Source organism: Artibeus jamaicensis, unplaced genomic scaffold (assembly GCF_021234435.1).
Source record: "Artibeus jamaicensis isolate MK-2021 breed Jamaican fruit bat unplaced genomic scaffold, CSHL_Jam_final contig_3152, whole genome shotgun sequence".
Classification (NCBI taxonomy): domain Eukaryota; kingdom Metazoa; phylum Chordata; class Mammalia; order Chiroptera; family Phyllostomidae; genus Artibeus; species Artibeus jamaicensis.
In genome coordinates, this window is record NW_026521729.1 from 6,134,108 (window position 1) to 6,158,301 (window position 24,194).

The 24,194-nt window shown below is 53.5% G+C and overlaps 1 protein-coding gene across 5 annotated transcripts in view; it reads right to left on the minus strand.

The window, feature by feature from the left end:
- The window catches only part of TENT4B (terminal nucleotidyltransferase 4B), a 37,575-nt gene that overhangs the window by 12,140 nt on the left and 1,241 nt on the right, over positions 1-24,194 (minus strand). For 4 of the 5 annotated variants that reach the window (XM_037141587.2, XM_037141589.2, XM_053663201.1 and 1 more), the window contains exons 3-5: positions 23,400-23,977; positions 1,825-1,948; positions 215-261 (exon numbers count right to left, since the gene is read on the minus strand). In XM_037141587.2, the coding sequence (XP_036997482.2) occupies positions 215-261; positions 1,825-1,948; positions 23,400-23,977 (749 nt within the window). The remainder of the gene's footprint in view (positions 1-214; positions 262-1,824; positions 1,949-23,399; positions 23,978-24,194) is intronic. The other variant, XM_053663199.1, reaches the window with a different exon arrangement.

Consider the following 24,194-nt stretch of genomic DNA (forward strand, 5'->3'; position numbering starts at 1 on the left):
GTCCCCTGTGCATCCACCTGAGATGACAGAACAATCCTGTACTGTGTGATGAGATGTCCTTAGTGACACCCTACCTCCAGATAATGCAGGTCAAGTACAGTAAGTGAATTTGTTTCAAAGATCTGTTTGTTTCTACACTTACACAATCAATAGCCAAAATAAATACACTCCAGAAAAATGCACAAACCCTTGAAAGCTTCATTAATATACTAACCTAGTAGGTAAATACAGGCCAGTTTTGAAACTCCCAAATATCTGGACCTGAAACAGAAACAATTATTTTATTGTTTTCAGCCGAGCTACCGCGGTGCCATGGGGAAATGCTGGTTTCTGCTGCCCTCTACTGGCCCTTTTGATTACTGCAGGGGCAGTTTTCCAACCCCATAGGCAGACATTCGGAATGCAGTTAAACCTATTAGGTTCAAATATCAAACACACAGACTAAAAGAGGAAACTTTCAAAAGTGGCACTCAAGTCACTGACGCTCCCATGTAATCATAAATGCATGCTGTGTGTGCTGTGAGTAGGGATCACCTCACAAAGCACTGACTGGGGGCCAGATGACGCCCCCTGCAGGACAAGCACTGGCTCGAAGGCCAGCCCAAGAACTGTGGCCGTGACTCCCTGCAGCGGCACAAGGCTGGGACACATCCTCTGTCCACCCTGGTCCGCCGCACAGAGCGCTGGAAGACTCAGGCTGGGTGTGTATGTGAGTGACCACAAGAAAGGCTGGGGGCGTGGGGATGACTGAAAAGCACAGCCTCGGAGGAGGGCCGGACCCGGGCCCCTGCTCACAGCGGGGCTGTCAAACAGCAGGGATGGAGCTCCCTCAGGGAGGAGGGGGGAGAGGGGGGAGGGGGAGGGAGGAGGATGGGCCAGGGTTTCCGGCCTTCAGCACCACTGACATTTGGGGCAGGCTGTTCTCAGTCTCGGGGGCTGTCTTGTGCATGGCGGACACTTAGCGAACCCTGGGGACTGCACGGCTGTCTGCCAGGAGCACCTCACCAGTCCTGCTAATAAGGGTGTCTCCAACCCATAATGCCAAGTGCCTCCTGGGGGGCAAATACCCCCCAGCTGAGAGCCACTGACTTAGGGCAACAGAAGCAACATGACTCGTGGTGGCTGCGCAGTCAAAGACTAGCGTCCTCCCCCCTTCCCGTCACCTGCAGGATCTCACCTGAAGCATCTTTGTTTTGCCCACTGGGAAGAAAACCCAACCCAGCTCCCTCGCTTCCCCTTGGCCACCTCAGGACACAGTCTAAAGACAAGCTGGGTGACGCGCAGTAATGGGTGCTAACAGGTCACTTCTCAGAACCCACCAGACTGGCCACCAGACCCTCAAAGGAGCCGGAAACAAGCAGCACCGCCTGGGTGCGGGAAACAAGGACCACAGGGAGCAGGGAGGCAGCCTTGGCTGGGGGCTGCGCCTGCGGGCGAGGAGGCTGCGCCTGCGGGCGAGGAGGCTGGAGCGGGGGTACGCATGCGGGGAGCGACGTCTGCCTCAGCCTAAGAAAAGGAACTTCAGATAACACGAGCCATTCCCACTTGACCTGTTCAGTCGCTACAAACGGCCACACAGCATGTCTCCTGGCAGGTGGGAACATAACCTGACCGCCAGGGGGCGTGAGTCCTGGTCCGCCTGCGCCTAGCGTGTCAGGAGCAATGCAGGAAGTGAGGCATCCATCCAACACCAGTAATCTCGAAGCCCAATTCTAAGGGCTGCAGATACCTGTCGGCCTTCAAAATGTCCTTCCACGACACTGGGCAGAGGCACAGACCCCCGACACACACCACCCACCCAGCAACCCGGCAGCGGGCACTCACGTCCGCGCTGGGCCAGAGCTCCTTGATCACGCTCTCGATCCGGCTCACCACCTCCATCCGCATCTTCTCCTCCTCTGGCCGCGGAGACATGTATTCGTAGAAATCACTGATTTCCTCGTGCAGACTGCAGGGAGGTGGGGTGGGAAGCAGAACAGTTATATGGGCAGGGCCACTGCCACAGAACATCAGTATCTTCAATAATCTCACCTAATTAAGTCTTGTAGGTCAGCTGAGGACTTTGCAGCCATAAATTTCTACCTTAACTGTAACGCTACGATTCACGCCCAGCTAAAATGGGAACGCACAGAACTGCATCAAAAATGCCAAAACACTTCGAAAACTATGGAGGTCCCAGGAGTCCTGGTGGAGGACTGACAGCCCCGCAGCACCTGTCACTGGGGTGAGGCCGGCGCCGCCTCGCACCCCTGCTCCAGGGACCCGAGCTGGACGGCCTGGATGCGGCGGCACGTCGGCCTCCAGCAGCAGGCCTGGCCCTCGGCCCCACGGTAGCCCTCCATCCGCACAGGGGCCAGGGCATGCCTCCCGTCATGTCTGCTGGGGCCACCGCTGAGCCCTGAACGGCACTGCTGCCCACAGGGCTCCAGGACAGAGCTGGGCTTCCAGGGACCGGAAGGCACCAGTGACGTGGGCTTGGACAGACGAGCGGGAGGTTGGGCTTCCCCCCGGTGGGAACAGGGAGCCCCGCGTGGGAACGCTTCTGAGAGGGACCGGGAAGAGGCCCCGGATGTGCGGTACCTGCAGAAGGCCCATCTGGGATCTGCACAGACACAGAGGGGCTGGGGGGCGGGGGGCCAGCCCGGATGCGGAGCGCGGCTTCTACACTACCCGGCAGAGGCCTGGGAGCCAGTGGCGGGAAAGGAGTGGACTCCGGAAACCACACACAAGGACATGGGGCCCAGGCCCAAGGGCCGGGGACTGAGGAAGGAGAGGAGAAAGACCAGGCCGCTCCCAACGCAGGACAGAGGACAGGCGTGCCAAGCCGGCGTGAGTGCGCCACACCACCTCTGGGAGGGCAGCAAGCACCGTGGAAGGAGGCCTGCTCCACCCACGCGGATGCCGGCCACATGGCTCAAGTGAGCCCAGGCGGGGTGAGCCCCTGCATCGGGGTCCCGCACCGCTGGCCACACAAGGGTGGAGGGGGGTCTTCTACCCGCACCTCAGCAAGGCCCCTCCCCAGCACTCTGGGAGGGAGCGAGGACACTCCCCGGAGCACTACTGGACACTAAAAATGCCAGAGGTGCCTCCACGCGCATCCGTGGGGCCCAGCACTCCCAGACCCTCCCTTCGGTGACAACCCTAGTCACAGGGGCAGAGAGGGGAAGGAAACGCACCACGCGTGCAACAGGATCCCTTTCATGTGCCACGCACACACAGGCCTCTCCGGGTGTTGACACCTTTTCTGGAAGGGAAGCTGCTAACAGCCATCACCTCGGGACAGGCACGCAGGGACGCTGGGGGCTCGACCGTCTCACTCCATCTCTGTGTGTGTACTGCCCCCCCACCCAAGAACAGGGCTCTGCACCACCCTGTGCAGTGAGTACATCGGTGAGTAGGAAAAACTGTACAGTTTCTACAGGCCGCCTCTAAAAAACGCATACATGTTCATTCCCACTGTACGTTCTTACAAGATTTGGATACCAAGAGAAAGTAATGACTGAAGAAAACTGGCACTTAAAGGAGAACCGGAGTTACCCTAACCAGCCACCCTTGCAGACCAAGAGCAACACCACCGGCGGCCCGGAAGCCCTAGGGACCACAGGAGGAGCTCAGCAGCTGGCCGCTGGCCTGTGGGGGACACTGAGGGACCCCAAACCCGCGCATGGGAAGTCCCAGTGCTGCCTGCAGTGAGTTGGCGCTCGTCTGAGTCGCCGGTCCTTGGGATGTGCAGGCCTGGAAGCCAGGCGAGTCTCCGGAAGAGCCCACGCGCTGGGCGGGCGGCAGCCGCCTCTGGGGAGCACGGCTGAGGTGCAGGTGTCCCCCCCATCGCTGAGACAAGTGAGTGAAGCACCAGCCCCGGGGCGAGCCTACTGCAGACTGAGTGGCTGAGTCGGGAGGCCCCAGGATTCAAGGTGCGAAGAAACTGACCCCCTGCCAGCCAGGCAGCTCTGCCAGGCGATGCGTCAGACTCAGTGAGTCCACACACGACTCCAGGTCCTTCTCCACCCTGCTCCCTCCCGGAGACACTGGCCCAAATGGAAACCTCAGCAGCTTCCCTGGGTCGTCCTCCCTCATGCTGTGGAGCCAACAGGTCTCCGAATCCTGGCCCTTCCACCCCACCTCCGATGCCCCTACCAAAACACCTTCCAAGTGAGACCTGTCCCACCGCAGGGTTCCAGTCCTGTCCCCTCTGAAGGCCTCCGCCGTGGTCCCTGTGACCTCCAGGGTCCCTTCCAGAGCACAAATCACCCGCCCCCCCACCCCGTGCAGGGCACAGAACCCTGTGCACCCAGCTCGTCTCTCTGGAACAACAGCCCAGGCAGGCCCTGGGCCCTCGGAACACCCTTTACCACAGCGGCACAGAGCACCAATGTCGCCTCCTGGCAAAATTTCACCCCCACCCCCAGGGGCTCCCATACACTCCAGCCCAGCCCTGCCTCCCGCCAACAGGTGGCCACAACCGGTCACCCACTCACGGGTCCCTCCATTCGGACTCACCCCTCCTGGACTCAGCCCCACTCGCCCAGACCCAGGACCCCTGGTTCAGTGTGCACGTCTGCCCCCCATGTCCCCCAGGACCCCAGTTCAGCGTGTGAACCTACCCGCCCCACGTCCACACGGCCATGAGGGGGGCCGTGTGCCTCAACGTGAGCTGGGTGCCAGGACCCGAGGACACGGACCCTCACACCAGGGTGAAATGGCAGAACCGGGAAGGAGGGCAGTGTGGCCTGAGAACCACAGGCGTCCTTTGGAATGAAGGACGGCCACTGCCTGCTCAGAAACATGTCTCCCCGTGCACAGAGACACGGCCTCTCCAGGGGACAGCAGCATAAGGACCACGGCCATTTTTCAAAGCCAAGGTGACAGGCATTTGCAGAATGGAACACCCTACAATCCTTACGTGTTGAAGTCCACACAATGCGTCTAGCTTTCTATGGTGACGATAAGAAAAAGGAACATACTCACACCCCCAAATTCTCATGTATCCTGAGATTTAAAAAACAAAACAAGGGAGAGCAGGAAACCGGAGGGCGGCGTGAACAAACTTAGAAGGAGCAGGTCCACCTGTCCAACCCCGGCGAGCTCTGCGGGCGTCCTCGACGTCGCGCGGCGGCAGGTCCCCACACTCCTCGGTCGCGTCCTGGGAGTGAGAGTCCCGAGCAGGCCCCCTACAGGAGTTGTTTTCCGTTTTTGTCTGCTTTTGAGAGGTGCTCCTACCCGCCTCCCCAGAAACGGGACCGCTCCTTTACCCCCCGCCCCCTGTGTCCGGTGCTCTCCAGTCCTGCACCGGGATTTTACTAGCCGGGGCCCCTCCACTGAGAAGGAAGGAAGGAGCCATCCCACCTCTCCCCCCGGGGCTCCGTCCTTCTCGGCCCCAGCCCGGCCACACCGCTGGGCAATCCTAAGGTGAAGGAAAAGGGCGAGAAGAGGGAAGAGACGGCCGCCTCCGAGCTGCGCTCTCCAGCTCCTGTCCGTGGGTCTCCGCTCTTCCGGGCGAATTGGGAACGCCCCCACCACTGCGCAGACTGACCACATCTGGAACGGGTGGGGAACTTGAAGGACGGCTGACAGGATTCCCTGACCAAGACCAAATATCTTGAGAGAAAAGCCTAGTTAATAAACTTATTCCCCAAGTGGGAGAGGTCCTCGAATATTTACTGAGTGAGAAAACAAGGCTAAATCCTTCCTGATCAAACGAGGTCCAAATGCCAATAAGAAGAGTTATTCGCAGAAGTTTGTTATATCTATTTTCAATTGATTTTAGAGAAAGAGGGATGGAGGGAGGGCGGGAGGGAAGGGGTCCAGAAAGGCATCGATTTGTTGCTCTACCCACAGCCGCACTCACTGGTTGCTTCCTGCATGTGCCTGGACTGGGGATTGAACCCACAGCCTCGGTGTGGAGGGGACAACGTTCCAGCCCACTGAGCTGGCAGGGCAGGAGCCTGCGTCTTTACTGTGACAGTGAGACGTGGATGTGTTCAACCCACACAACTCTGATGCCACAATTATACCCGCCGCCTACGTTCCACGGGTTTGTTACTCGCCTTCAGCAGAGAGGCTGCTGTTCAGACGCAGACGCTGCTCTACAGACACCCAGGCACCCGCCCGTCGCCCCTGCCTCCAGGTGCTGCTGAAAGGGGCGCGGCGCCAGCCAGGGCACCTGCTCCCAGGGCCCCGACGCACGAGCATCGGACGTGCCACACGTGTCAGCGGTGATTTGCTTCACTAATTGCTCACCTGGAGGAAGGTAAACTGGCTTACGTTTGAAACCTGTGAGCTAAGTACTGACGATCACCTGGGCCGAGGGAGCTGGGACCAAGGCCGACAGGGAGAGACAGGTTTTCTGAACTTACCAGGTGTTCTCTGGTGCTGGTAAGACTTGTTGGGTAAGCGCTGGTATTGTCTAGGGAAGCTTTTTGAAAGTTCCGGCAAAACAAAGACAAACGGACTCAGAGAATTCACTCACCACAGACGCCAAACACATTGTGTAAACCAGGCTCCTTGACTTTAGGAGGTCCTATGTTGTCTCCAGATTAAAACAAAATAAACTGAGAGAGACTCGTGGGAATTTACGGCTGTTTGGACAGCACACGGGAAAAAGTACGCAGAGTCACCTGGAGCCCCGCCCCCGGGCCGTAGCACACAGCGGGGGCCACTGTGCGGACACACGCCGCCGCCTGCTGCTGACGCTTCCCTCACAGCCCGTCCGAGCCATGGGAGACATGGGGGCTGCACCCCGGTCACCCTGAGTGCCATTTGAATTTTAATGGCTGCACACCATTCCAGCAAGCCAGTGAGCCATCATTTATCCCGCCAATCCCTTATTGCTGGGCACTTAGATGACTTCCCATGTTCCACGACTTGACTTTAGCACAGAAATCTGCAATCGATGCTCCTTTTTCTCCTAACAAATTCACCCCCTGGTGCGAAGGTATGAGCAGCTAAGACCTTTACAGAACGTTCCCCAAACCCTCCCATCACCAGGCGGGTGCTGACACAGTCTCCCTCAGGGAAGCATGAGGGTCCCTCTGCAGCCCCCACCCCACTGGAAAGCGTTTTGTTTGTATTGTTTGATTCCTAATAAGGCTAGGGGTTTTCTCCGTGTTTACTGGACATTTATATCCTATCTTTTCCCACTCGTTTCAACGAGCTACTGGAAGGCACGCACACGGCAGCGTGATGAGCGTGGGCTGGGGTCAGACCTCGGCAGCACCCCCTCCAGGGCACGGCAGGGTGGCTGCTTAGCCTCTGCAGCCTGCGAGCCCGTGGGCCATGAGGGGAGTGCCTCTCCTGCAGGGCTCCCATGGGGGTGACACGGGGGTACAAAAAGGGCTGGCTGCCTGCCGAGCACGTGATAGGCCCCCAGTAAACGTCGCCCACCCACCACTGATTATCATTAACAAATATTTACTACATGCCCACAAAGCGCGAGGCACCAAGCCAGGCACTAAGATACTCCACGGAGCAAGACAGGCGTGGCCCCAGCAGCCCCCATGAAGCCAACAGCCAACTGTGAGTCAATTTTTTATTCTTATTTTTGGGGGCTGTGTTTCCTATTGGCTCATTACCATTCTTTACATATTGTGGCTATTAACCTTTTGCCATGAAGACAAGTCCTTTTCTTGTTAGTCTTTCCATTTTGTGCAGTGTTTTTTCGTAAATTCTGTATTCTCATGGACTTACACCTATGAATCTTTGCCTTAAAGGCACAGAGAGCTGAGTAAATGGATGGACCTGTACCGTGCACCTGCAGGGGTGGGGTGCGCAGGGAGGGGGGGCAGGCGGCCCGGGGAGAGGCCACGCCCACCTGCAGGAAGAGGCTGTCCCTTCCCGCTGCCCTTTGCGGCCACACAGGATGTGAGCCCTGGATGCCAATGCTCCCCCTTCTCAAGGTAAGCCAGATACCTAGGCTTGTAGGTAACATTTTAATTTCAAAATTCTGATATAATTTTCAAAAGGTGGTTTAAACGAGATGAAACAGTACAGACAACCATAGCCTGGGTGCAGTTCTGGTGTCTGTAATCGCCACTCTGATGTCTCCCTTTCCTGCATGTTTCAAAGCCTTTCTGACCTTGAGATTAGAAAAATATCTATCAAGAGACTGAAGAGACAAACCAAAGACTGGGGGAAAATACTTGTAAAATACACAATCTCATAAAGGACTGATGTACAAAATATTCAACTCCTGAAACTCAACAAAAAAAGCAACCCAGTTAAAGATCCGGCGAGCCCTGGCTGGTGTAGCTCAGTGGACTAAGCGCTGGCCTGTAAACCAAAGGGTTGCGGGTTCCATTCCCAGTCAGGCAGCATGCCTGGGTTGCGAGCCAATGATTCTCTCCCTCCTTTCCCCACTCTCTAAAAATAAACAAAAGAAAAATGGGCGAAAAAATGGGCGAAAGACTTGAACAGACACTGGGGAAAAAAAAAAAACCACCGAGATGGTAAATAAGCATATGAAGAGATACCTGCTATCACATGTCATTAGGAGATTGCAAATTGGGATGAGATACCACAGCGCACCTGTCAGAGCGGCCCAACCCCAGAACAGCGACACCGAGTGCCCGCGAGAACGCGGAGCGACGGCGACCTCGGCCACGGCTGGTGGGCACCGTGTGGTGCGGCCCGCCGAGGACGGCAGTTCAGCAGTTCCTCACCGAACTAGACGTACTCCCACCACACAATCCAGCAACCCGGCTCCTCTGTATCCACCCGCACGAGCCGGACATGCATGTTCGTGCAAAACACCTGCACATTTCCAGCAGCTTTACTCATAACTGCCAGGCGCTGGAAGCAACCGAGACATCCTTCAGCAGCTGACAGATACATAAACTGACTCCAGGCGAGGAATATTGTTCAGAAGAAGTGAGGAATCAAGGCCGTGAGAAGACACAGGAACGTTAAGTGTTTGTTTATTACTACATGAAAAAGCCAATCAGAAAGGCTGCAGGTACTGTCCGACTGTCTTACGGACCGGGCAGAGGGTCAGTGGCGGCGGGGGGGGGGGCACAGATGGTTTGTAGAGCAAGGAAATTACTCTATGTATTCCACAGTGCGCGTGTGTCTCATATGTTTATCCAAACCCATAAAATGTGCTGACATTTCTTCACCCAGTGAGAATGCTGACGAACTACAGATGGGCCGACAGTGGCGTATCAGGGTAGATTCCTGATCGGCACCGACGTGCCCTGTGGGAGGAGCCAATTTTGCTATGAATCTCGAACTGCTCAGAAAAAATAACGTCTACTTAAAAAACCTGACTATATTTCTTCCGGTTATTTTTACTTTATCACTTTTTTTTCCAACGAGTTAATCAGTGTCCAGCATGCTTTACTGATTGAAAAATGGATGGTCCACTCTGCCCCCTGCTCCCCGCAGCAAGTACACTGCCCCCCCCTTCCCCGAGGGAACAGTCCTGTCCCCGATGTCCTGTGTGATTCGGTGAGGCTGTGCCGAAACATGTTCAACACCCTCGGTCATTCCAGGGATGCGAATCAAACCCATACGGAGATGCCATTTCAGCCTGTCCGAACGGCTATTACTATTTTTAAAAACCTCACAGAAACAGAAGTAAAATAGAGGGTAAATACAAAACAGGAAGTAAGTGTTGGTGAGGATGCAGAAAAAGCAGGACCCTCCCGCACCGCGGAGGAGAAGGTAACATTACTCAAGAGCAGAGGAAGCCAGTCCAGTACCACGTGGGCACACCACGTGACCCAGCAACGCCACTCCCAGGAACGGGCACAGAGGCACTGGGAGCAGAAATTCAAACACTCACACACCAAAAGTGCACAGCACTATTCACGACAGCCGCAACAGAAGTGACCCCAATGTGCATTAACAGGCAGCTGTGTGCCACCCCAAAGCCAAAGGAGAGGCCTGGGAGGGCCTGCGGGCCACTGAAAAGAAGGCTTGTGTATCAAGGTAACAGCCGACTTACAAAAACCCCAACAAAACCGCCCCCCCACGTTCTAGTCCACACACGAGCAGGGCAACACGCATGCTACCAACTCCGAGCACATGCGCAGCCCACGTGACATGACGGCCTGAAGGGGACCAGGAATCAAAGGGGCTCCGCTGATCTGAGGGCCTGAGAGCTTCCGATGTGAAGACGACCCAGCCCTGGAGCTCTGCAGTTTTTAAAGAACTTTTTATTTTTTTAATATATTTTATTGATCATGCTATTACAGTTGTCCCATTTTCCCCGCTTCACTCCCCTCCACCCTGCATAGCCCCTTCCACTCACATTCCCCCCCTTCAGTTCATGTCCATGTGTCATAAGTTCTTTAGCTTCTACATTTCCCATACTATTCTTGCCCCCCTCCCATCTATTTTCTACCTACCGTCTGTGCTACTTAGTACCTTCTCCCCCTCTCTCCTCCTCCCACTCCCCTGTTGCTAACACTCCATGTGACCTCCATTTCTGTGGTTCTGTTCCTGTTCTAGTTGTTTGCTTAGTTTGCTTTTGTTTTAGATATGGTTGTTAATAACTGAGTTTGTTGTCATTTCACTGTTCATGTTTTTTATCTTCTTTTTCTTAGGTAAGTGCCTTTAACATTTCATATAAGGGCTTGGTGATCATGAACTCCCTGAACTTGACCTTATCTAGGAAGCGCTTTATCTGCCCTTTCATTCTAAATGAAAGCTTTGCTGGATAATGCAATCTTGGATGTAGGTCTTTGGATTTCATGACTTGGAATACTTCTTTCCAACCCCTTTTTGCCTGTAAGGTCTCTTTTGAGAAATCAGCTGACAGTCTGATGGGAACTCCTTTGTAGGTGACTGTCTCCTTATCTCTTGCTGCTTCTAAGATTCTCTCCTTCATTTGATCTTGGGTAATGTAATTATGATGTGCGTTCCTCCTTGGGTTCAACTTCTTTGGAGCTCTTTGAGCTCTCTGGACTTCCTAAAAGTCTATTTTGTTTGCCAGAATGGGGAAGTTCTCCTTTATTATTTGTTCAAATAACTTCTCCACTTGTTGCTCTTCCTCTTCCCTTTTTGGTACCCCTATAATTCGGATGTTGGAACATTTAAAGATGTCCTGAAGGTTCCTAAGCTTCTCCTCATTTTTTTGAATTTTTGTTTCTTCATTCTTTTCTGTTTGGTTGTTTCTTTCTTCCTTCTGGTCCACTCCCTTGATCTGAGTCCCAGTTTCCCTCCCATCACTGTTGATTTCCTGTACATTCTCCTTTATTTCACTTTTCATAGCCTTCATTTTTTTCATCTAATTTGTGGCCAAATTCAACCAATTCTGTGAGCATCTTGATCACCAGTGGTTTGAACTGTGCACCTGATAGGTTGGCTATCTCCTCGTCACTTAGTTGTATTTCTTCTGGAGCTTCGATCTATTCATTCATTTGGGTCGTTTGTTTGTCTTGATGCGCCTGTTATGTAGTGAAAGGCGGAGCCTTAGGTGTTCACCAGGGCGGGGCAACCCAGTTGCTGGGTTGACACTGTGGGGGAGGGGTCCAAGAGGGAACAATGGCACTTCCTCCACTCTCTGCCAGGTTTCAGTCACTTCCCCCAAGCAAACTGGGCCCTTCTGGTGCTGGTTCCCAGGTGGGTGGGCTTGTGTATATTCTAGGACCCTGTGGGTCTCTCCAACCAACTCCTGTGAGGCTGGGAGTCTCTCCCTGTACCTCAACTCCCACAAGTGTTTTCAGTTGGAGTTTTGAGGCTTTATTTCCCTGCACTGGGGCCCTGGGTTGCAGGATCTGTCCTGCTCCCCAGTTCTGCCTGGTTTATCTGCACACGAATGTGGGACCGCGGGGTCGTCAGCGGCCTCGTGCGCTGCACCCCTCCACCATCGCCACCTGCAGGGTCCTCCAGCCCCAGCTTTGCCGTGACCCCTCTCAGCCGGCAGCCCGACTCCACTCCTCCTGCAGGTCTGGATGAAGGTGCTCACTTTAACTCCTTGGTTGTCGGACTTCCATACAGTTCAATTTTCTGTCCATACTGGTTGTTCTTTGTTTCTAAATTGTTGTTCTTATTTTGGTTGGGCGAGGAGGCGCAGTGTGTCCACCTACGCCTCTAACTTGGCTGGAGGTCTTCCTGCAGCTTCTCAAACGTCCCCAGAGCCCGTGACCTGCCCGTCTCGGCCCCTCCTGGGCACTGCTGGTCTCACAGGGTGATTTCAGGCACCCATAGAAGGTCACACACACACAAAAACCTTCCATCGTTAGTTTCCTCACCAATGAGCTCATACTCCAGGTCTTTCAACTGACCTTGACTTAGGGAGCCTTGCTCATTTCCTGGAAAAAGTGACAGCTCTGAACAGCTCTCTGGCATTCTTCTCCTGTGGAAAACACCGCCACCCACTTCCGGAACTGCCGTACTACCCACCTCACCTGGTGGCAGGGGACCTGACTGATCGCCGGCCAAGGACAAAGAGCCAATGTCCCAAGTCCACGGTGTCCGAGCCACCGCCGCCTCCAGCTCAGAGAAGGAAGGAATGAGCACAAGAAAAATGGACACATGCACCGCAAGGAAACTTCGAAGCAGAAGGCATTAGAACTAACATGTTTACACACACACCAACAAACCCACGGGACAAAACCTTCACGAACGGGCGGCAACAATTCCCTCCCTGTTGACCCTCACGGTCTTTCTGGAAACACAGAGAAACTCTCGACTTCATTCCAAGGGACGCAGATGGAGAAGCTGAAACACAGGCGCTGCGTGTACTGCCAGCACCTTCTTCACAACAGAAGACAAAATGCCACTGAGATGCCCACCTGCAGAGAGTGAAGCCTAGGTCCACGTGCGGACTGATACAGGAAGACGTACCCCCGCCCCCCAACACTGCGGTCACAGCCACGGGAACATGGGGCAAAGACCACGCGAGATGTCACCACCCCAAGCAGCCAGACCTTTTGGGTTGATGGGAATTGATTTAAAAGATGGGTCTTGCCCTGGCTGGCGTGGCTCAGTGGACTGAGCGCGGGCCTGCGAACCATGCGAGCGCGGTTTGATTCCCAGTCGGGGCGCATGCCTGGGTTGCAGGCCAGTTCCCAGGAGGGGACACATGAGAGGCAACCATACATTGATGTTTCTCTCCTTCTCTTTCTCCTTCCCTTCCTCTCTCTCTGAAAATAATAAATAAAATATTTAAAAAAAAAAAAAAAAAAAAGATGGGTCTTGTACCGCGACGTGAACACGAGTTTACAGGGACTGACAAACAGGGATGCCTTACAACGAAGCGCTGCTCTGAAGTGGCACGTTTGTTGTGACTTTACAGTCGAGTTGATCGAAAATACAAGAAAAGTGACTCAATGTACAACTGAAATTTCTAACACCGTGAAGAAAGGCAAGCCCCGAAGACACACAGAACACGCCCAATCCTCTTGCTGTTTCTTGCTGTTCTGACACAGCTATTCTGGCAACCGTTACCTGTCCATCATCTTCGCATCGCGAACCTAATTCGGCGTTTTTGACAAACGCCTCCGAGTCAGCACCGGCACCCTGGCACTGGGTCAGCGCCACGCACCCAAAGCGCAGCTCCTCCTGCGACAACCGCAACAAAAACTGATTACACCCGATACGCTCTGTTTTCACGTCACCAAGTACAAGTTCGGCCAGTGCTCCCGAGTGCCCCGCAACTCCATCGCCCCCGGGCTGGAGGACAACCCGGCCTCGGCCATGCCCCGCACGCGTGCACACGGAGGCTTGTCCGAATGCCCGCTGGACAACCCCTGTGGTCATCGAGGAGAGAACGGCTTTGAAAACGATGGCACCACTCCACTTAAACCTACATGAACCAATTCCCGGCACGTGTTTAATGGAAAAGAGCAAAAGTTACAGAGTGACGTATTTTCTGTGGCCACTCTACCTGACTGGAAACCTTTGGGGGGGCACCCACAGGATACCGGGTGACCAGCAACTCCCAGGGAGGGGCTGGGGCTGGACGGTGCTCACGGCAGACCCCAGACTTGTCGGTAAAGTCTGAAGTGTTTAGAAGGAGAATTCTAAGTTACAAAATTAAAACTTAAGAAAAATCTCTGGGTCACAAGTGGCATGTGACTTACCTAACGTTCCGTTAAGGAAGGTCGAGCCTGTGAGAATGCCGAGCCCCGCCGATAGAGAGCACCGAGGGCCCGCTGCCCCACATCCAAACCCAGGGGCAGCCCGCCCTCTCCCACCACAGAAGCGCTCTTCCCTGCTCCCAAACAAACCCAGACCCCCTCACGCCCCCCTCCCCAGAAAGCCATTTCAGTACAAAACCAAGTTTTTTAAAACCTTATACATAGCCCTAGCTGGTGTGGCTCAGTGGATTGAGCACGGGCCTGTGAAGCAAAGGGTCACCGGTTGGATTCCCAGTCGGGGCACATGCCTAGGTTGCAGGCCAGGTCCCCTGTAGGGGACACATGAGAGGCAACCACACATTGATGCTTCTCTCCCTCTCTTTCTCCTTCCCTTCCCCTCTCTCTAAAAATAAATTATTTTTAAGAAAACCTTATACATAAATCTCAAATTCCATAATAAGCATTTTTATTTTTTGTGTAATCCTCACGCAATGATATGTTTATTGACTTTAGAGAGAGAGGAGGGAGGGGGAGAGAGGGAGGGGGAGAGAGGGGAGGGGAGAGGGAGGGAGGGAGGGCACCATGGATCAGCTGCCTCCCCTACAAGATGGGGACCCACCCAAGTCACGTGTCCTGACCAGGGAACCCGCAACCTTTCTGGTCTACGGAAAGATGCTCCAACCCACTGAGCCGCCAGGCCAGGGCAAAGCATTTTTACTTCTAATCCAAAAAGCAAGCGTGTTACCAGGCCCCGGTGAGACTCATTGGTTAAAATGTCTGCGGCCCACATAACCATTCTGAAGCTGCTTCATCCACTGGGTCTAGTTTTCATTCACAGAGAAAAGTTCATGGGGAGGTAGAGCTGTTCCACCCCCAGAGAGACCTTCGATGAGTTCAACATCTCCCCACTAGGGGTCCCTCTGGAGCCCTGGACTGGGGGGCGGGGTTCAGAGGTCCCCAGGGATTCTGACACTCAGCCAGGTTTGGGAACCTGTAAAAAAAGATCCTCGCCCTGGCCGGTGTGCCTCAGTGGACGAAGCGGCCGCCTGCGGACCAAAGGTTGACAGTTCGATTCCCGGTCAGGGCACATGCCTAACTGCAGGCTAGTCCCCAGCAGGGGGCACATGAGAAGCAACTGATCCATGTTTTTCTCCCTCCTTTCCCCTCTCTAAAAATAAATTTAAAAATTTAAAACTTTATTTTAAAAAGATCCTTTAAGCAGTACTTTTCAGCCTGTGCTGTATATGATCAGTATTTTAAAAATATGTGAGAGCCGCCACCCCTGCAGGCCTATGAAGCCGGAATCTCCGAGGAGTGGGCTCCAGGCATCGGAACTGTATTTAACTTCCTCCGACTGAGACCCGCTTTGAAGCACCTGGCTGGAGAGCTGGCCCGACTGAGCAGGAGAAGCAGGACCCCGTCCTGGGCAGGCAGCTCAGGGGCGTGTGCAGGGGGCGTGCGCGCCAGCGCCGGGCTCACCGGAAGTCCCAAGCGGGCCGACAGGAGCGCTGAGGTCCCAGGTAAAGAAAAGGGCACTCCGCCGGCAGTGACACTTGGTGAAGTCACTTAACCTGTCGGAAGCTCACTCTATCGATTAAAAAACAGAAAGGAAGAAATGACCTCTGAAAATCAACCCCCAAGGTGACCCCACCGTGTGGCCGTACATCAGTCAAGTCCGTGAGCAGAGCAGTGGTCACGTGATCGTCCTCTGCAAGTGTCAGGTTCACCCTGGGGACAACTGTGTGTGGGTCCGGCTCAGAGTCCCGTTCTCATCAGACCACGAGAACCCTCACCGGACATAACTGTGTCCTGTCAGATCAAGTACACACGGAAATTAGACTAGTCACCTAAGCCCCAAAATAAGTAAACATCTGAAATAACAGGAAAATTTTAAATAACTCTTTTTTCCTTGTCAATATTCTTACTTTAAAAAATATTTTCCCATTTTAAAAAATTGTGGTAAAATACATGTAACATAAAAGTTACTATTTTAACCATTTTTTTCCTAAAATAAAATTTTAATTTTTTAAATGAGATCATTACAACTTTATTTTAAAGTACCCTTAACATGTGGGAGAGTATGCCCTTTGCAACTATAAAAAATTTTATTTTCCATTTTTTTTAAAGATTTTATTTATTTATCTTTAGAGGGGAAGGGAAGGAGAGAGGGAGAGAAACATTAATGTATGGTTGCCTTTCGTGCGTCCCCTGCTGGGAACTGGCCTGCAGGGAACCTGCCTGCAACCCTGGCATGTGCCCTGACTGGGAATCGAACCGCGATTGTCTGGTTCGCAGGCCCGCGCTCAATCCACTGAGCTACACCAGCCAGGTTATTTTCCATTTTTAAGTACAGTTATAGCAGTATGTTCTCACTACTGTGTAGACATAACCATCATCCATCCACAGAACTGATTCTCAAAACCACTTACTGAAGTATGACTGGCATATAGAATGTTTAATATTTAACGTATAAAACTCGGTGAGTTTGGGGACAAGCACCCAGTCATGAAACCAATGCCACCATCAGGACCAGAAACGCAGCCGTCACCTCCCAAAGTTCCTTCCTGAGCCCTCACTGATTTTTTTACGTGCCCGGCAAGAATACTTATCAGAAGCTCTACCCTCTTCACAAGTTTTAAGTATATAAACAGAATAAGTACAGCTAAACCAAAGCAAGAAAGATACAGCCCCTATAAACTACTACCAGGCTGTAACTACTGCTCACGTTGGATATCAACATTTTTAGATTTTATTTATATTACTTTTAGAGAGAAGGGAAGGGAGAAAGAGGGAGAGAAGCAGCAGTGCACAAGAGATACATTAACTGGTTGCTTCTTGCACGCCCCCAACTGGGGGCACAGCCCCTAGAAAGGACCCTTTTTCAAACCCAGGCCTGTGCCCTGACTGGGAATCTAACCGCCGACCCCTCAGTTCCTTTTGGTTCACAGGCCGATGGCGATCCATCCACTGAGCCACACCAGCCAGGGCTAGGTGTCAACACTGTTAGACTTTTTAATGCACGTCTACGTTATTTCCTTTATTCTTTGAATCAATATGTGTGTATACTTAAAAATGCTTTCTTCCAACGTAAGACTTTTTTCCCAGTATCACCTCACACCTGTTAGAATGGCGAGAATAAGAAAGACAAGAAATCCCGAGTGTTGGCGATGCTGTGGAGAAAACAGAACTCTTGTGCGTGTTGGCAGGAACGAAGACTGGTTTAGCCACCATGGAAAACAGTTTGGATTCTTACGCTTGTTCTGGCAGAAATTTACCACACTTAACGGAGAGTTACCCCATTTTGACAAATTCAAAGCAGAGACTACAAGGAGCCAGTAAGGAAAAGGACAAGAGACCAGGTCCCATGCCAGTCCAGAGAACAGTTCCAATGAAGCGCAGTCTCGTCTAGGGTCAACTAGAAGATAAAGGTATTTATTCCGCCCAGCCTGAAAGTGCTGTTCAGATATAAAACTCCTGAAGAGATGAGCCTGACTACACACACCACCCCAAACTGCCACCAAGCACAGGGCTCTCCCGAAACGAGGCATGACCACGGAAAGGAAGGCTACCTCCCAACATGCAAGAGGACCGGGCCCTAGGTTTCCAAAGCAACGTTGCAGCTGCCCTTTCGTGTGTTTCCGGAGAACAACATCCAGCGAGCTGCGCTCCCGCTGGCTTCTCAGAAAGGAGGGGCACGTGGAGGAAGCACTGCCCAGAACGTCAAAGAGAAACAGAGTTAAAATGATATTACTAAGAATAACACCAAAGGAAACTTGAAAATTGGGCCCTTTTAAGCCGTAAGCCACACACACACGTGAGTGCCTGTAACACAGGCGGACTCTGAATGAGGCTGCGGATGAAAACGATGTCAGTGTCCTGGTTTTGATGTCGAACTGCAGTTACGTGAGATGCTGTTGTCGCACCTACTGTAGCTGAAGGGAATATGGGGTCTTCCTGCACTATTTTTTGCAAATTTCTCTGACTCTGTATGCCAAAATGAAGTGTAAAATTAAACAAAGAAAAACGATACAACCTCAGGTGGGGCTATCACAGAGTGACCAGAATGAGGCAGTGTGTGAAGGTGACCACGAGCGCCCGTGATTTCACAGAGCGATTTGGAGACAAAGGTCTCCGTGCTGAGGAGCCAGCTTCGGCGCAAAGCAAGGGCTCAGCCAGAATCCCAAGTTTGACTACCAGATACTGTGTGAAATGTTCAATGCGCACGGTGAGTTGAGATGCTTCAAGTGAATCAGGGGCCCGTGCACAATATCAATGACCCCATGTGCATCTTTTTTCCTTCAAAATCTTTAACTCAAATTTCCATTATGGCCCAAAGCCCTAAGCATACAAAAGTCTCTTACGTCACCAGTCACTTACAGGACGGAAATAAAAGGTTCCCCTGCTATTTGGGTCCAAGCAAATGAAAAGTCTAGCTCAGAAGGCCATCCTCAACTCCAATAAATACTGTCTAAGAAAAATATAATTCCATGTCATTTTATCTTTTTAAAGATTTTATTTCTTTATTTTTAGAGAGAGGGGAAGGGATGAAGAGAGGGAGAGAAACATCAACGTGTGGTTGCCTCTCACACGCCCCCTACTGGGGACCTTTCCTGCAACCCAGGCATGTGCCTTGACTGGGAATCGAGCCCGTGACCCTTTGGATTGCAGGCCTGCGCTCGCTCCACTGAGCTACACCAGCCAGGGCTGATTCTACGTCATTTTAAAAGTGGTAAAATGAATTTGAGGCTGCTGTGGTGCTGCAGCAGCTGAGTCCCTGGCAAATGTTCTGAGGGGGACAAAGAACACTCTTCTCTGTTCCTCTGAGTTCCCCAAGCAGGCTGAGCTATCTCCAGTCAGCTCCGTAGGAAAGAGCAGAGGCAGGATTCTCCGGCCAGCTGCTAGGAGCTGGGCCCGAAGTCTCCAGGTAAGCATCCTCTCTGGCCTGCAGCCCTTTCAAGATTACCCCATACCTACGTGTGTGCGTTGGTGATTAATACGCACACTCTCTACTGCCGTGGGCGTGATCCTGAAATAGTTTCCTCCACTACACGTTACTCTAATGGATTCAACAGACAGGAGAGTAAAAAGCTGAGTGAAATCACGTAACAGCTTGTTTTTCTATTTTTCACTTTAAAAAATGGCTTAAATTTTTCTCCGTTCCAGCAGGTACGAGAACATCTAATCACAAGAGTATCTGATCAATCCGATATCAGCAAAGGTGCGCTGAATCTTCCTCCCACAGGTCCTCTGGAACTCGAACACCAGGCTTCCCTAGACGAGGTCGGGACCCCAGGCCAACGGGCAGCCCAGGACCAGAACTGTCCCAGTGCCCCTTTTGCATCCTCGCTCTCCCACGACTCGCTGACCCTGCTGTGACAGCACAGGGCAGGCACTGAAAAACCACTCCCTCCCTGTTCCAACAGCGACACACTCAGCGGAGGTGGAAAAAGATCCCACGTCCCGAAATGCCGACGACTCTGACAGTGACAGAGTTCGCTCACTAGCCACGGGTCTCGGGTAGAAGGTGAGCTGCGGCCGAACAAGACTCAGTTGAACACAGTACGCCAGATTTTGACAAATTCTCAGATGTGAATGACAATTGCAGACGCTACACTGTAGAAAACGGAATGTCCTCTTGAAAGCACGTTTCAGTACCCAGTGTGGCGAAAAGAAATAGCCTGGAGGTTCTAGTTCACGGAAGAATGACTGTGGGCTACATTTGCAAACACACAGAAACATACGCACGGCAAGCACGTGCCCCAGGCCTCCAAATTCCTGTGTGCTCAACCTAGGTTACACTTCCTGATCTACCACCTTGTGTGGTGCTCAGCACAAGCACCAGCCTCGCTGATCCTGCTCTGTGGGAATAAGTGGAAAGGGGCCATAATGCTGAGGAAGAGCGCCAGCACCTTGGGCTCCGTGACAGGGGGACCAGGGACACAAGGAAATACACAGCCCCACAGCAGAAAGAGCAACTGCACCTCACCCCACAAATTTCAACTCCCTGCTGGACAGCTGCACCTCAACATCACCCTCTCATTTTTTCAGTGGTGACACCAACACTGTCCCAGTCACTCGAGGTCAAGGCTGGAGGTGATTCTGAGATCCACGCAGGGGTTCTGGGTCCTCTCCATCCTCACCTTCAGGCACTCACATTCGTTTTTTTCTGTTCCCAACCCGTCACCCCCTTCAAGAGATTATTGCAGCCCTGGCCAGGTAGCTAAGTTGGTTGAAACATCATCCCAATACACCAAGGTTGCAGGTTCAATCCCCAGTCAGGGCACATATAAGAACCAACCAATGAATGCATGAACAGTGGAGCAACAAATCCACATTTTCCTCTTTCCCTTCCTCTATAAATAAATAAATAAATAAATGGATAAATAAATGTTTTTATTATTTTTTTTGTAAAAGCAGATTATTCCTTAAACTGAGGTTTCCCAAGGGGGTCTTCTTGGTGCCCCCCAATCAAATGTGTCCTCGGAAACACGACTTTAAATAGCCGTCCACGCCCTGAGAAAACCCCCCCACGCCCGGCAGCGCGGCCAAGCCAGACCTCTCCTAATGAGCCTGGACGAGCGCCAACAGCTCTCACACGTAGTTTCCGGACACGGGGGCTCGGACCGGGGGCTCTGCATCTCCCTACGGTTCCTGGGCTTGTACTTGCATTCACCTTCTCCTCCTCCAGGGTGGTCAACAATGAAATCTTCGACGCTTAGGGCTCGTTCTCAGGGACAACCAGATGGGACTATAAGCCTCAGAGGGAAATGAACCCCAAGAAGCAGAGTAAGTGAAAGTGACCTCAGAAAGAGGAAAAGGAAAGTGAAAGAGCGCTCCGGGACCTGAGGAACAGGGAGGAGGCTGGGAAGGCAACCAGGGGAGCTCAGCTTTGCAAGAGGGCTATGAAGACTTCGGGATGAAGAAATCCAAGTACCTTAATCTACATTTAAGAAATGTCCCTCTTCGCTAGCGACCTAGTGGCTAAGAAGAAACACACACCTCAAAGGAAAAGTAAAGATCAGCAAGCCACACGGCACGGAGTAAACACTTCAGGAGTTCAGAGGAGGAACAAAAAAACCCAGAACCCGGGCGACAGAGAAGCCAGGAGTTTGAACTGTACCCCGAGTGTTCAGGCAGCCAGTCACCAGTCTGGCCAAGGCACAGACGCACGGAGAGACCCAGACATGAGAGAGTGGACGCAGCTGTCCGCATGGTTCTGGTCCACTGTGTGCGTGCTTTCTCCTCCACTGCCCGACTGCAGCCAGGGACTGCCCAGACCGGTCGACCTATTAGCTAAATGTCGGTCACATGCCGAGAACGCAGAGTGCTGGTAACTGTTTTACTATATTTAATCTCAGAATAGCGTCAGATAGCGCTCTGAACTCGGATTTTTTAAATATCTGCGTTGAAAATAGCAAAACTTCCGCAAACTCAAGAAATAGGGACCCAAAGTCTAAAGTTTTAACCACCCAGACACTCTTACGAAAACGCTTAGGAAACACTTGACGAAGTAAGAAAAGTGTGACCTGCTGACATCTTACAAAGGAGGTGGCCCCAGAGTGGCAAGTCCGAGAAAGTGGTCAGCAGTTTTCAAACAGTAATCCCTCTGGGAAACAGAAATTCCTCCCTTTAATCCCTCTGAGGGCAATATAATATTTGAATCAGGAACAAGACCAAATTGCTTCTACCTAAGTTCAAGCGTGACCCTTCTGCAGAACCCTCAGCAATAAAGAGCAAATAGTAAAGGAGAGGGCGATTCCTAATTCTCAGAAAGAGGCAGCCAGCATTTTGGACTCGATAAAGCATCTCTGCTAGACAGACAGAGGCTTCCGTAAAAGGCAACCAGGGAACTGCGAGGTTTCAGCTGACAGTGACCACTTCTCTGGAGTTTTCTTACCCTGGGAAAAGACACCAGCAGAACCCCTCCACATCCACTTGTCTGCCACCAGGCCACCGGTTCCCACTCCACCTTGGAAATACCAACAGGAAGGGCCCAGGAGCCTTTTATGAAAATGTGGTGACCATGGAGAGCGCCCTGGAAGGCTCAACCCCTCCAGGCTCCCCTCGGGGCGTAGGGGCGGGTCTGACGGGCTCCCTGGTACCAGGCCTACAACGCTCCACTGAAAGGGGTCAGCTGTAACAGGCGCATGGGGCAGACACCAGCCCACTAGAAGCAGATGGAACCCACCAACTCATTTCCCCCAGACCTGCGCCACTGTCTTGCCAAGGCAGGGCAGAGTGGCACGGGTGAGCCTGCCTAGGAGAAGGTTTCACCCGGGATTACGAACAGTGATTTCATCTGCCTGCCGGAGCCCCAAGGTAAACCAGGATCTGGAAATTGAGAAGCAATGTGAAAGCTCATTCCCCATACTCAAGGCGGGTGTGTAAGCGCGCGGGCGCGCGCGCGCACACACACACACACACACACTCCTGGTGACCTACCCAACTACAGGGGCTGTCCCAGAGAAAAAGTCGAGCTGCTTCTGGACATAACTCACTAGGGGTCAGGTAAGATCGCATTTTGTAACGGCTGAACTTTAAACACACTCTTTGGTGGTGCAACCCTCACCCAAGCAGCACACAGTCACCCCCAGGATGAACGCCCCGGCTGGCTGCCGCTGCTGGTGACAACTTTGCCATCAGAGGCTGGGCCCGAGACAGTGAACTCCTAGAAAGTTCTAGTGGCCTCAGGAGAAGAGCTCACCACTCCACCAGCCTCAACTTAGCTGTCACCCATCCCTCCCTCTCCACGGAATACGGCATCGCTAATGCAACACGCTTTTCAGAACACAGAAAAGATGGACCAAAGGGTCGATAGCACAAAGCCTCACTGAGCTGACGAGTCCTGTTTGGGATTGGGGGGAGGGGGAGGGGGAAGAGGAGGGGGAGGAGCTTTCTGGATGTTTCTATTCTTGGCAAGCCAAGCACCTCCAGGTCCTGTTCCATCGAATAGCACTAACACAGGAATATTCTGGGGGAATTAATGATTTGTCCGTGCTAAGTAACCTCATCTTGGGGTGTGAGGACAGAAGCCAGGTGGGGAGGGACGGAGGAAGCAGCCAGGAAGGTGTGTTCGAGTGGTGGAGAGGGGGAAGACTAGAGGAAAAAATGAATGGGTAAGGGGGTGGGAAAAGATGAAGGGGTGGAGAGGAAGAGTGTAGATGACTAAGGGAGGCGAGGGAGGGTGTGGACCGCTAAGGAGGGTCAAAGGGAGGTGAGGATGGTGGACAGACAGGGATGTCCGTCAGCCCCCCCCAGAAGCAGCAACGAAGGGGGTGGGGTGGCCTCGCCCGGCTCCCCCCAACCCCTTTCTGTGGGCATGTGCCCCGCTGCGCGTGTGCAAAGGCCAAGGCACCAGGCCGCAGGGTCCCCACTCACCCCACGACGCCCTGGTTGTAGTTCCTCCGCTTCCAGGGGGTCCCGCTGTATGCGCCCCCGCCACCGTCGCGGCCCCCAGTGGCCCGCGCTCCTCCGGGCTGCAGCAGGCTGTAGTTGAGTCCGTAGGTGCTGGCCTTGTTGTCGCGCTTCCTCTTGTTGCTGCTGCCCGAGGCCGGGTCGGCGGGCTCCGAAGAGGGCACGGCGGCCACGGGGTGCGGGGACGGGGACGCCGAAGGGGACGGGGACGCCGAGGGGCCCGCGGCCCCGCGGCGGGCCCAGGCCACGGGCTGGTGGTGGTTGTTGTTGTTGTTGGTCGTCTCCAGGGGCAGGAAGTCCCGCTGCTCTGCGGGCTGCGCGTGGCCGCCCAGCAGGCGCTCCCCGGAGCGGTACATGACGGCTGGGGTCGCGCCGCCGGAGCTGCCCGGGCTGCCGGGGCTGCCGCCGCTCCCGCCGCCGCCGCTCCCGCTGCTCGCGCCGCCGCTGCTGTGACAGTGGTGGTTGAAGTACAGGTTCCTCAGCCCCTGGGTCGTCTCCCAGATCTGCATCCACAGACTGTTGGACGGTCCGAGCTGCTCTGGCTGGAACCAGGCGATCCTCGGATCCATCAAACGGCGGCCGCTGCCCCCGCCCTCCCGCTGCCCGCAGGGCCGCCGCCGCGCCTCAGGCGCACGCCCGGCCTCGGCTGCCGCCGCTGCTACTGCTGCTGCTGGTCGGGGCCCGCCTCGGGCGGCGCGGTCTCACAGGGAGTCCGACCGGCGCCAGCGGCGTCGCTCCCGCCCTAGGGGGCTCCGCGGC